This window comes from Malus sylvestris, chromosome 8, assembly GCF_916048215.2.
Source record: "Malus sylvestris chromosome 8, drMalSylv7.2, whole genome shotgun sequence".
Lineage (NCBI taxonomy): Eukaryota > Viridiplantae > Streptophyta > Magnoliopsida > Rosales > Rosaceae > Malus > Malus sylvestris.
The window spans coordinates 3,237,278-3,248,702 of NC_062267.1; the positions used below are offsets into that span (position 1 = coordinate 3,237,278).

General features: G+C 38.4%; 4 protein-coding genes across 4 annotated transcripts in view; 1 reads left to right on the top strand and 3 right to left on the bottom strand.

Moving 5' to 3' along the window:
• Positions 1-1,351: 1,351 nt before the first annotated feature.
• On the bottom strand, positions 1,352-2,536 carry LOC126631761 (uncharacterized protein C6G9.01c-like). The gene has a single exon (XM_050301898.1). The coding sequence runs from the start codon at positions 2,068-2,070 to the stop codon at positions 1,570-1,572; it is 501 nt and encodes a 166-aa protein (XP_050157855.1). The 5' UTR covers positions 2,071-2,536; the 3' UTR covers positions 1,352-1,569.
• Positions 2,537-3,155: 619 nt separating this feature from the next.
• Positions 3,156-6,469, bottom strand: LOC126631760 (uncharacterized). The gene is made up of 9 exons (XM_050301897.1): positions 6,314-6,469; positions 5,695-5,775; positions 5,334-5,383; positions 4,773-4,850; positions 4,178-4,235; positions 4,043-4,092; positions 3,762-3,870; positions 3,623-3,684; positions 3,156-3,412 (listed from the first exon to the last, which is right to left on the bottom strand). The coding sequence occupies exons 1-9, from the start codon at positions 6,395-6,397 to the stop codon at positions 3,373-3,375; spliced, it is 612 nt and encodes a 203-aa protein (XP_050157854.1). The 5' UTR covers positions 6,398-6,469; the 3' UTR covers positions 3,156-3,372.
• A 651-nt stretch (positions 6,470-7,120) lies between these two features.
• LOC126631750 (uncharacterized) lies at positions 7,121-9,531 on the top strand. Its single transcript, XM_050301888.1, has one exon. It carries the CDS (start codon positions 7,343-7,345, stop codon positions 9,416-9,418), a length of 2,076 nt encoding a protein of 691 aa, XP_050157845.1. The 5' UTR covers positions 7,121-7,342; the 3' UTR covers positions 9,419-9,531.
• A 1,582-nt stretch (positions 9,532-11,113) lies between these two features.
• The window catches only part of LOC126631747 (putative disease resistance protein RGA3), a 60,955-nt gene continuing 60,643 nt past the window's right edge, over positions 11,114-11,425 (bottom strand). Inside the window, exon 4 of the mRNA XM_050301885.1 lies at positions 11,114-11,408. The gene's annotated coding sequence lies outside the window, so the exon portion shown is untranslated. The remainder of the gene's footprint in view (positions 11,409-11,425) is intronic.

The window sequence follows — 11,425 nt, forward strand, 5'->3', positions numbered from 1 at the left end:
CATCAAAACGTGTAGTTATGGTTTTCTTCAACTTCGTCAGAGTTTTGTCAAAATGAGTTATGTTGGAATGACCATTGCTACAATTGAGTTAAAGTTGAGGGACCATTTCTTTAGCTGGATTAAAGTTGAGGGACCATTAGTAATGAATTTTTAATTAAGAGATCATCTTTAGTTGGATTAAAGTTGAGGGTCTATTGGTAATTGATTTTTAGTTGAGGGATTATTGGTAATGAATTTTTAGTTGAGGGACTATAACTGCACATTTTGATGAGTTGATACACCAATGGTAATGAATTTTTAGTTGAGGGATAATCGCTCCAATTAAGTTAAAGTTGAAACGCCATTACTACAATTTGAATCATTTGAACACAGGGATTTCTATTATGTATCAGTAAGGTCATCTCCAACCGAAGGGTCCACAGGGCCAGAGGGCCGAAAATAGTCCTAAAACCGTCTCCAACCGAGGGCTAGGCCAGAGGGCTCGGGAATCTGGAAGGGCCCCACGGGATCGGAGAGGGCTGGAGGGCTGGCTGCTTTCGGCCAGCCAGCCAGCCCCGAGCTGGCTATTTTTTTTTTACAGCCAGCCAGCCAGCCCCGGGCTGGCTATTTTTTTTTTAATGTTTCTTATTTCTGTCGGTTATAACCTCTATTTTACAAAATTTGGTTCATATTTTTTTCATATAACTTCTATTTTACAAAATTTGTTTCATATTTTTTTTTAAATTCCATTTTTTCCTATAACTTCTATTTCACAAAATTTGTTTCATATTTTTTTTAAATTCTAATTTTTTTCCTATAACTTCCTAAGCCATTATACAACATTAAATTAAATTAAGTAACATGAAACAACATTAAATAACATTAACCGACATAAAAATTATACAACACTAACCAACATGATTTTTAAATAAAATTAAGTTGTAGTTTTTAAATAATAAATTATGTTTAGCCCTATGGCCCTTTAGCCCTCGGTTGGAGACGGTTTTTTTTGACAGGGCTAAAACGAGCCCTCTGGCCCTCTGGCCCTCGGTTGGAGACGGATGCAAATATGGCCCTGTACTGTTCATTAAAATATTAATATCTTGGAGAATCTTGGAGGGGCAGAGGGATAAAACGAGCCCTCTGGCCAGCCATCGGTTGGAGATGGCCTAAGTATCACCAATGCCAGTGACCATGGAATCTAAGTTGCGGGATATGAGTGGCCGGTCGGACCAGCTGTATGGTGCCGATCGACACGGCACTCGTATCCTGCTACACCGTTATTCAAGAAACTCTCTGTGACTGAACCTACATTCAAGCAAAACAAAACATCAGAGACTCGAGTCTGCTGCAGACAAAAGGGAAGTGCAGCTGCAGCAAAACATCCTCTTTCATTTCATTGGCATTAAAACTGAGAAACTCGTTGTAGAAGGATACAAATTTATAAGATGAGGCTAACAGAACACGATCAGATTCATTTAATCAGGTTCTGGTGCACATTACAACAAATGCCGAAAACTACACTCGCCATACTCAAATTGAAAAGGCAAATCTTTAAAACTAAAAAATCTCTAGGATTTTGCAGGCATCTCAAAAGCAACAGGAACAATCAAACGGACAAAGCGGGGTGTTTCCGGCATCTGCATTGTTAATTCCCAACTCATCTTCTGTATAAACAGCAAGCCCATCCTGTGTTCTCTTTTTCGGCTGAGAAGACAGGTCCCCAAATCCGCCATCTCTAATCCCTTTATCCTTCTTCTTTGTCTTGAGCTTGTGGGGTTTTCCAGTCGCGTTTTCTTTTGGTTTTGTAGCCTTTCCAGTCCCGATTTTCTTCTTTTTCGCTGCAAATATATCATCAATCTCAGAAGCGGGCTTCTTCGCGGAAGACGGAGACTTCTCGCCCTTCTCAGTTTCGGGTTTCTTCCTCTTTTTTGCAGATGTTTCATCAACCTCAGAAGTAGGCTTTTTCACCGAAGATGGCGGCTTTTCCTCTTCTACAACCGTATCATCTTTCACCTCCCTGGGAGCTTTTGATTTACTCTTTTTTCCCATCTTTTCAGATCCCAAATCCCAAGCCTGCATCACATCCATATCATATTACTGAGAATTGAAACAAAAAGCAGAAATCTAAAAAGAAAATATGAAATGTACAGTTTCAAAAATCAGATGACTCAACAATTGGAAAACCCAGAAAGCAATCAAAACCGAAAAGCGAATCAAGTTGAAACTTCCTTTCTGGGAAATCTGTTACTCAACTTTCCTAGCAACCAAACAGAAAATACTGAGCTGTGTAGAGTTTCGATTTTCAAAGCATCAATTTTTTGAGAATTCGACAACTCGTTCAAAGCAATCGAGGATTTTGGGAACGAATGCAATCGAAGTGACGGAAGCAGATATATAATAGTAAAGGTAGATGCACGGAGAAAAAAATTGGAGCTGAGAAGAGCTAACCTTTAGGTAAACGGTGAGAGAGAGTGAGTCGCAAAAAACCCAGCTCGATGCGTTTGCAGGGAAGCCCTGAGACTAAACCCTAGGACTCGAAACGAGCTTCGTCAGAGAGAGCGGGACCAAAGTATAAAACTAGGACTATGTAAATTGCACTAATAGCTGGTCTAGTTTGCTCGAATTTTCATTTTCGTCCTTGTAGTTGTTTAGTTGCATTTTTGTCCTTGTGCAATTAAACGAAGAAATTTCCAACTTGTTTTTCAAATGGTTTGTCTTCGGTAGTTTGGCTTATCGAGTAGTCTGAAATTTTAAATATTTTTTATTGTTCGATTAATTTCTATTAAGTTGTCTCAGGCTATTGAAGAAAAATTATTTTGAATAAAGTGTGCACAAAATAAATGAAAAACTAATTTAACGGATTGAACTAAAGTGAAAACAAAGCAAAACTACAAAGACGAAAGGTAAAAAAAAAAAACTACGGAGAGGATAGGGAAAATTCGAGTAACTACTATTAGTGCAATTTTGGGTTTTTATTGAATTGTTTGTTATTAAATTAAGCTGTAACTCCCAAGATTGTGTTTTAAAACTAAATATGGGTTAATTTGTCAATGATAATTATCTTTACTGGTAAGGTGTAACTGAGATTTCATCGGTTCAATTTCGCAATGACAAGTTCGAAATCAAATTATTATGACAAAGCATTGTGTGGCTTAGCTCGAAAGATATAAGAAAATTAAAAGTGAAGCATATGAATATGATAGCATAAGCCTTATCATAACCTCCATCTGGTTTCTTTCGACTAACATTTCCCAACCATAAAGATGCCACAAATAAAAGAATTGTGCCAACAATTCAGTACTTCCTTGTTTTTAAGGTATCAACATACAAACTACAGAGAGTATTTAATCCTTAAGAAACACCGCAGATTGCAGGTAGCGTTTGACTTGTTCATTCAACATGTGAGAGACCCCCACCTTCAGCCTTTGTCCTACAGACGAGAACAATTGACAAAAAACGAAACATATACATGCATCAGTTCACTTGACAGGACATGAAACTCTAGGGATGGAGTTGTACTGATAAAGCAGCGTGCCAAAGAAAATGCAATGTCCATGAAGCGAGATTTAATGACGACTGCTATGTCTAAATAAAGGAGTCATCAACATTTTACGATTCCACATGGATAACGAAGACTTACTTGTGATCGGAAGGATTTGGCCTGAGTTCGTAAACAATTGTTGCGACAACATCCCTCTTCAACTGTTCATCGTAGACAAGAAAAATGTATTATTTGCCGAAGTTGCACAACAAAATCTGCTCGTATGGAATGAAATTACCTTTGTAGCTTCGCCCTTAAAGCCAATGTACTCTATCTTAGTTGTATCACCACCAAAACTATCGGGAAAATGCAATGTGATGCTGGCCACGTTTTGAAATTTGGAATATCTGATTATGTGGACAAAAGTAGTATCAGAAGGATAGTTGATGGTTTAAATGGATTACCTTCGGTGTTGTCAGTTTGAAAAGGAATAATATTTCCCCTCAATTTTTACAGGTATCATGTTCTCAAACATTACAAAACATGATCTTTGTAGCACAGGAGGCTATAAATAAATACCTTGTCTGGTACTCCAACGTTCCTTGGAAATTTTCGACCAGATCCCACTCCTTAAAACAACAAGAACACATGTTTCAAAGCTGAAAAGTTGAACTTATCAATTAGCTTTCCAACAAGCTAATACGAATGCAATACCTGAATAGCTTGCATTCCTTGAGCATCTGAAAAGTCAATGCCTTCTCTGTTGATGAACCTAATTTAAGCAATGCAGTTCTAATTTTAGTTTTTCCAAATATATGAAACGAGATGAAGTGAATATTGGACATCCATCAAAGGCTGTTTCAATAGATATTTTCTCAGAAAACTCATACAGGGCTACACTCACGATCACTACTATATATTGAAAAGAACGCAAAAAATTCCCTGCATATTCCAAGTTAATTCCAAATCATAGGTACTGACTACATAAACATGAAATGGATGAGACAAGAAAATATGAACTTTATGCAAGGAAATGGTGGTACATTATGACGAAAAAAAATTACCAATGAGTTTATTTGAGTAAAACGAAGGGGTGTGATATCCACACACCCCTTTTTACTTCTCTCACACCCTTTTAATTTTCGGCAGTCGGATCGGATGAATTAAAGAAGATCAAAGGACAGAAATTAACAAGGGGTGTGTGGATAGCACACCCCAAAACGAATTATCACTTAAATCCTCATCATTCTAACTACACCAATATAAGAAGGCTTTGCCTTAGGTAGAAGATATAAAATGTCAAACTTACGCCCTCATCTTGGAAGGACTTGTTCCGTCAACACCACCGACAACAGATATGCTCTTTATCTTTACATCTGATGTAAATCTATAAAAAAATAAATGAGGAAAATATTACTCAGTTAGATGTATGTAACAACATCAGCGAATACTAGGTTCTAATTAAATCTCTGCAAAAACAAGCAATGACAAGTTAAAATAGAAATACATCCTCAAGATCATGACTTGTATCTCCTACGGATTTCACAGAAATGACAAACCATTCAAGAAACACGAAAGGGAGCTATGAGTGCACGACAAAAGGAAAATTATAAAATGATGCACATATTAAGTTTCACGTTTTGGAAGAACCTGAAGATGCTACTGAGGTTAAGTCCCTTACTCAAACTCATACAGACCAGATTACGGAGAATCAGGCACATGCTACCATTGAAATTGAACGGAAAGATGGAAAATGGGTAAAAGTACTGAAGCACTGGATCTACCTGTCCCCATCCATTTCATGCTCATGCAGTCAATAACTCATGTTATAAAAGACAACATATCAAACAACAAAAAATGGGACACTCACGGAATGTAAACAAGTAACTCAGGATCACCCTCATTGCTCTCCAAGTGCCCCTGTAGCAGAAAGTAGGATCCAATGAGCCTTCTTACGCCTATAAATTCAAACATAAATTACCACCAAAATATATGGTAAACCTGAACTGGATCTCAATCAGTAACTTCCTAAACTTGTGCTAAAATATTGTCATGACATATCAATCTGAGATTTCATTTATAAAAACTTACGAAGTTGGGATTAGTACATTAACAATGACATCTACAAATAATGTTCGTGAATCACTCTATTGTTTCACTCACAGGAAAGTGTTCAAAACACCTTCAGAAAAAGAAGATAAAACAGACAATCATATATAAGGAATCATTACCCCACTAGAATTCAGTCTTTGCTCCCAAGCTTTGAAAACCGACTTGACGCTTCCAGGAACCGCCTCATTCAAAGCAGTAACCTATAACAACACAATTTCAAATCCTTTCAAGGAGGGACCATGGTGCATACTGATGATTATAATCCAAACAGAATTCAGCTGAAAGTGGCATCATGTCATCCAGCAAACACAAGCTCCAACGAAACACGCCATTTACAGAAGAATTAAGTGTGGGAGTATTCCAAAGTATCAACAAACGCTCATCAGAAATCACCAAATACTCCTCACAAAGCCACCCATACAGAAATCGGAAAGCCCAATAAACCCCCATTTCATAATTTTCCACTGCAATCATGAAATCTATACACAACAAACGCAATGCTTACTCAAAACGCCAGTAAGAGAGAGAATTTCAGCTCAACGGGTTAATCCGAGTCACTGATCTTTCAACGAAAAATTTCCATCTGGGTACTTTCAGATGAACCCGAAAAATCATAAAATATTAATCAGATTGCAATCCCACCCAAATAGAGCAGCAGCGTGATAGTTCATACAGGAAAAAAAACGCAGGAATAGTGAAATTAAGAGCGAGCAAAGGAGAAAGGCAGAGAATTTGGACCTTGGGGAGGTCGATATGCTCGTAGAGAGTCCAACCGGACGAACAATCATGATCTTCGCAGCTGTGGTCGTGCAAGCAAGCCATCTCTTTTTCCCTCTATTACTGAATTTCTCACAAGAAAATTACGAAAGACGAAGGAAGAAGAAAGAGAAGCAACCAGATAATAAGAGCCGAGTCGTCGCGTTTTAAGAGTAAATTACATTTTTAACCCTGTGGCGAATTTCATCCTTTTTTTGTCACTTACGAAATGTGTAAATTGTAACAATGATTACTTAACTTTAATCAAATTAGAACAATAATCATTCAATTAAAAATTCATTATCATTGGTTCCTTAATTCATCAAAATGTGTAGATATAGTCATTTTCGTCAACTTCGTTAGAATTTTATCAAAATAAGTTATGTTTGAAGGATCATTGCTGCAATTGGAGTCCCTCAACTCATCAAAACGTGTAGCTATGGTCATTTTCGTCACCTTCGTCACAATTGTATCAAAATGAGTCATGTTGGAATGACCATTGCTACAATTTGGTTAAAGTTGAGGGATCATTACTCCAATTTGGTTAAAATTGAGGGACAATTTCTCCAATTAGATTAAAGTTTAATAACCAATCGTAATGAATTTTTAGTTAAGAATACACGTTTTGATAAATTAAGAGATTAATGATAATAAATTTTTAATCAAGAAACAATGGCTCCAATTGAGTTTAAAAAAATAACATTACTACAATCAGAAATCACACCTATATATTGTGATTTCGTAATGTTTTTAATTAAAAAAACATTACGAAAGTAAAGGGCACAGAGGGGAACTGCAGGGACTCGAAGTCCAATTTTATCGCGGACTCAGTTTCCTGTTTGATTTGGGATTCTCGATTTCCTATTTGATTTGGGACTCTCAGTCTCCTATATATTGTGATTTCGTAACCCTAATCAGAAATCACACCTCTCATTCTTTCCTTTCCACACTTTGATTTGGGGTTGGGGTTTTTTCGAATTCGAGTTCAAACTTTTTAGTTTCCAGAGGATTATGGCGAAGGACACCGATGACAAGCTGCCGCGGGCGAAAAGGGTTAAGAACAAAGCCCCAGCTCCTGTCCAAATCACCGCGGAGCAACTCCTCCGCGAGGCGCGTGAGGGTCAAGAGGGTGACATCCGTCCTCCCAAACAGCAGATAAATGACTCTACCGAGCTTGCTGATTTTCGCCTCCGAATGCGCAAGGGATTCGAGGACCAAGTCCGGCGCCAGAAGCAGAATGCCCGCGTCTGGATCAAGTATGCTCGGTGGGAGGAGTCCCAGAAGGAATTGGACCGTGCACGCTCTGTTTGGGAGCGGCTGCTTGAGGTGGATTATCGAAACCACACCGTCTGGGTCGAGTATGCCGGGATGGAGATGAAGATTAAGATGATCAACCATGCGAGGAATGTGTGGGAGCGTGCTGTGCAACTCTTGCCGAGGGTGGATCAGCTCTGGTACAAATATATTCACATGGAGGAGATGATAGGGAATGCGGCTCGTGCTCGGGAAATATTTCGGAGGTGGATGGATTGGATGCCGGACCAGCAAGGCTGGATCGAATTCATCAAGTTTGAGCTTCGGTATAACGAAATAGATCACGCGAGAGCGATTTTTGAGCAGTTCGTACAATGTCATCCAAAAGCTGACGCTTGGATTCGGTATGCCAAGTTTGAGATGAAGAATGGCGACCTTGCAAGGGTAAGGGATGTGTATGAGACGGCAGTGGATATGGTAGACAATGATGAGGAGGCTGAACGGTTGTTTCTGGCTTTTGCTGAATTTGAAGAAGGGTGCAAAGAAATCGAGCGTGCAAGGAGTATTTATAAGTTAGGGCGCGATCGTATACCAAAAGGAAAGGCTGCTTCTTTGTATAGGATGTTCGAGGAATTTGAGGAGCGTTATGGGGACAGACAAGGGATCGAGGATGCAATTGTGAACAAGGCAAGGTTCAAGTACGAGCAGGAGGTTAGGAAGAATCCTTTGGATTATGATGCCTGGTTCGGTTATATAAGGCTAGAAGAAAATGCAGGGAACAAGGAGAAGATTAGACAAGTTTATGATCGAGCGATTGCCAATGTACCACCGGCTCAAGAAAAGCGGTATTGGCAGCGCTACATTTATCTATGGATCAACTATGCATTGTATGAGGAGATTGATGCTCGCGATGAGGACCATGCACGCGCTGTCTATAGAATGTGCCTTGAACTGATTCCTCATAAGAAGTTCACATTTGCAAAAATGTGGATTCTTGCAGCCGAGTTTGAGATCCGACAACTGAAACTCGAGTCTGCACGTAAGATACTGGGTACTGCAATTGGCAAGGCAGCTAAAGGCAAGATATTTAAGAGGTACATTGAGATTGAGTGGCAACTACGTAATGATGATCGCTGTCGGAAACTGTATGAAAAGTATCTGCATTGGTCGCCGGAAAATTGCTATGCGTGGATCAGGTATGCAGAGTTTGAGAAAAAACTTTGCGACACGGAACGAGCCCGATCAGTTTATGAACTTGCCATCAGCCAAAAACAACTCGACAAGCCCGAATTGCTGTGGAAGTCATATATCGACTTTGAACTAGCAGAGAGAGAGTTTGAGAGAGCTAGAGATCTGTACGGGCGACTCTTAGAACGGACCCAACACGTTAAAGTCTGGATCAGTTACGCAGCATTCGAGGCATCGGCTATGGTGGGAGGAGACGGAATGCGCTCAGAAGATGTTATTGAGCAAAAGGAACAATGCATTCAGCGCGCCAGAAGGGTTTTCGAGAGAGCGTCGGACTATTTTCGAACTTCAGCGCCGGAACTTAAGGAACAAAGAAGTATGCTGCTAGAACAATGGCGGAACACGGAGGAGGAGTTTGGGGATTTCGGTGATGTTACGTTAGTGCAAGCGAAGCTGCCGCGGAGATTGAAGAGGAAGAGGCCAATAGTTGTTGAAGATGGTGGTTCTGCTGGGTTTGAAGAATACATTGATTATCTTTTTCCAGAAGAAGCTCATAACACGAACTGGAAGCTTTTCGAAGCTGCCTACCATTGGAAGAGGCGAAAAGATTCTTCTGCGGAGGATGCGGAAGATAAAGAAACATAGCAAATTGTACTCGATTTTAGAGAGAAATGTTTTTTATATTTTAAAAGCACTTTGTAAGAAGTTTTATTCAAGATTTTTTATTAAAATTGATAGTAAAAATATTTTCATTAAAAGTGTTTTCTATTATTTAAAAGGAAAACTAATGAAAATGATTAGATAAATTTGAGTTTTAACGATAATGACAAAATAAATGATAAAGTGAATAGTACCATGATTGACTTTTTAGTATAAAAATGTGATTTTTCGTTAAAGTAAACCGTAACAGAAACTTTTCATTAAAGTTCTCTTATTTATAAACACGTTAAAAATGTTTTTAATTATTTAAAAAAAGTAATTATTTTAATTATTTTAAAAGTGTTTTCTATTATTTATAATCACATGTCGATAGCAAGTTGGCAAAGATGCAAGTTGCAGCCTTTGGATTTCGAATAGTATCTATAAAATTACTAAATCCACCCAAACAAATCTCTAAGCACAGGCACACGAATTATCCACCACCACACCCGCCACGTCATCGTCCCCACTCCGAAACGCCAAGTAACCAATCGCCAGCCCCAAAACGATGGCCACGAACACTCCGCCATTAAATGACATGATCGCCAGCATAATCATGTACCCGATCGTCGCGTTGACTCCGAAAAGCACGCTCTCCGCCAGCGTCCCCGCCGAGAACCTCCCTCCGGCGATCGGGTACTATTATCTGATTTCCTGCTCTGCACTCTTGTTTCAAGTTCATCCAAATCATTCCTCGAAATTTTATACTCACGGGAGAGGTTTACATTTTACACTATGTATTTTTGGAATCCTATGGAAATCTGTAACTGGTCTTTTATTATGCATAGTTACTGTAAAAACATATTCCTTCGACCACAGTATTACCCACCAACAACAAAATTAACAAGCTTATCTTGCTTAATTGTTAAAGAAATAATTGTAATAATGTGTCTTTCAACTATTTTTGAGAAAATGGAAGACAATTTTATCTTATTTTTAGCATTATACATGTTGATTTTGATTTGATGTTAAAGTTACTTTAGTATAAGAACTGGTGAAGTATTCTAGTTATGGAATGGTCAATTAGCATGGGGTTAACTGCAAATTACAAAGCAAGTGGTGAGGTATTATATGAGTTGTCTGTCTGGTTGATATGTTAAACAAGAGTGTTGTCATTTCTTCGAGTTAGATTTTGTGAAGGGGTTTTAGTGTTAAGTGGATTTTACATATCATTTGATATATGTTTGATTTCATGTGGTTTATCACGGTATACACCTCATAGGTCTGTTCTGTCTTATTCTTGCTGCATTTTTATACAAGTTTTATACCAATAACCAAATATGCACCAGTATGCGAATCTGCACCAATATACATTTGTATAAGTTTGTAGTACTAACTACTATCCTCTTATCGTCTTGTGTGAATTAGATGAAGTCAAAGGTCTCAAGGGCCTTAAGCTCAAGTTCAAACTCAATGAGATCAAAATCAAATAGGCCTCAGGATCAAACGAACTCATCTTCGAGTAGAAATTTGGAATGCTTATTTCATCGATTATGTTGAAATAGGATTTTGATTTTATTTATACTTCTCTGGAAGATGTATTACAAAATGGCTGCAAGTTGTTTTCTAAGAATTTTTTTTTTTTTTGGCTATGGGAAAAAAAAACCGAACCGGGTCGAAACTGAATTGAGACAAACCGAATCAAACAGTAATTTTGGTTCGTTTTCCGATTTTGGCGAAAAATCGAACCAAACGGAAACCCACCCCTAATATAGATAAGACAACTGGGTTCAAATAAAATTTTATCCGAAACCGAAAAACGCAAAAAAATAAAAAAATCCGATACGATACAAACCGATTTAACCGGAATCTGAAAATGGAAGTCAAATTCAAAGACGAAAAGAAATTGGAGTAGCGATTGGAGGAGCTCCACAAGGACGTTTCCAAGAAGCAAAAGTTGATGGTCGACATTGCGCTTTTAGGTTCTACAGAATCCCTGAAACGATAAGTAAA

Bases quoted from the DNA above. Each gene is read 5' to 3' on its own strand.
- LOC126631750 (XM_050301888.1), top strand. From the start codon at position 7,343: ATGGCGAAGGACACCGATGACAAGCTGCCGCGGGCGAAAAGGGTTAAG.
- LOC126631760 (XM_050301897.1), bottom strand. From the start codon at position 6,397: ATGGCTTGCTTGCACGACCACAGCTGCGAAGATCATGATTGTTCGTCC. The intron at 5,776-6,313 runs GTCCAAATTCTC...GTGTTGTTATAG, and splicing joins AGCATATCGACCTCCCCAAG to GTTACTGCTTTGAATGAGGC. The intron at 4,236-4,772 runs GTAAGTTTGACA...TGCTTAAATTAG, and splicing joins AGTCCTTCCAAGATGAGGGC to GTTCATCAACAGAGAAGGCA.
- LOC126631761 (XM_050301898.1), bottom strand. From the start codon at position 2,070: ATGGATGTGATGCAGGCTTGGGATTTGGGATCTGAAAAGATGGGAAAA.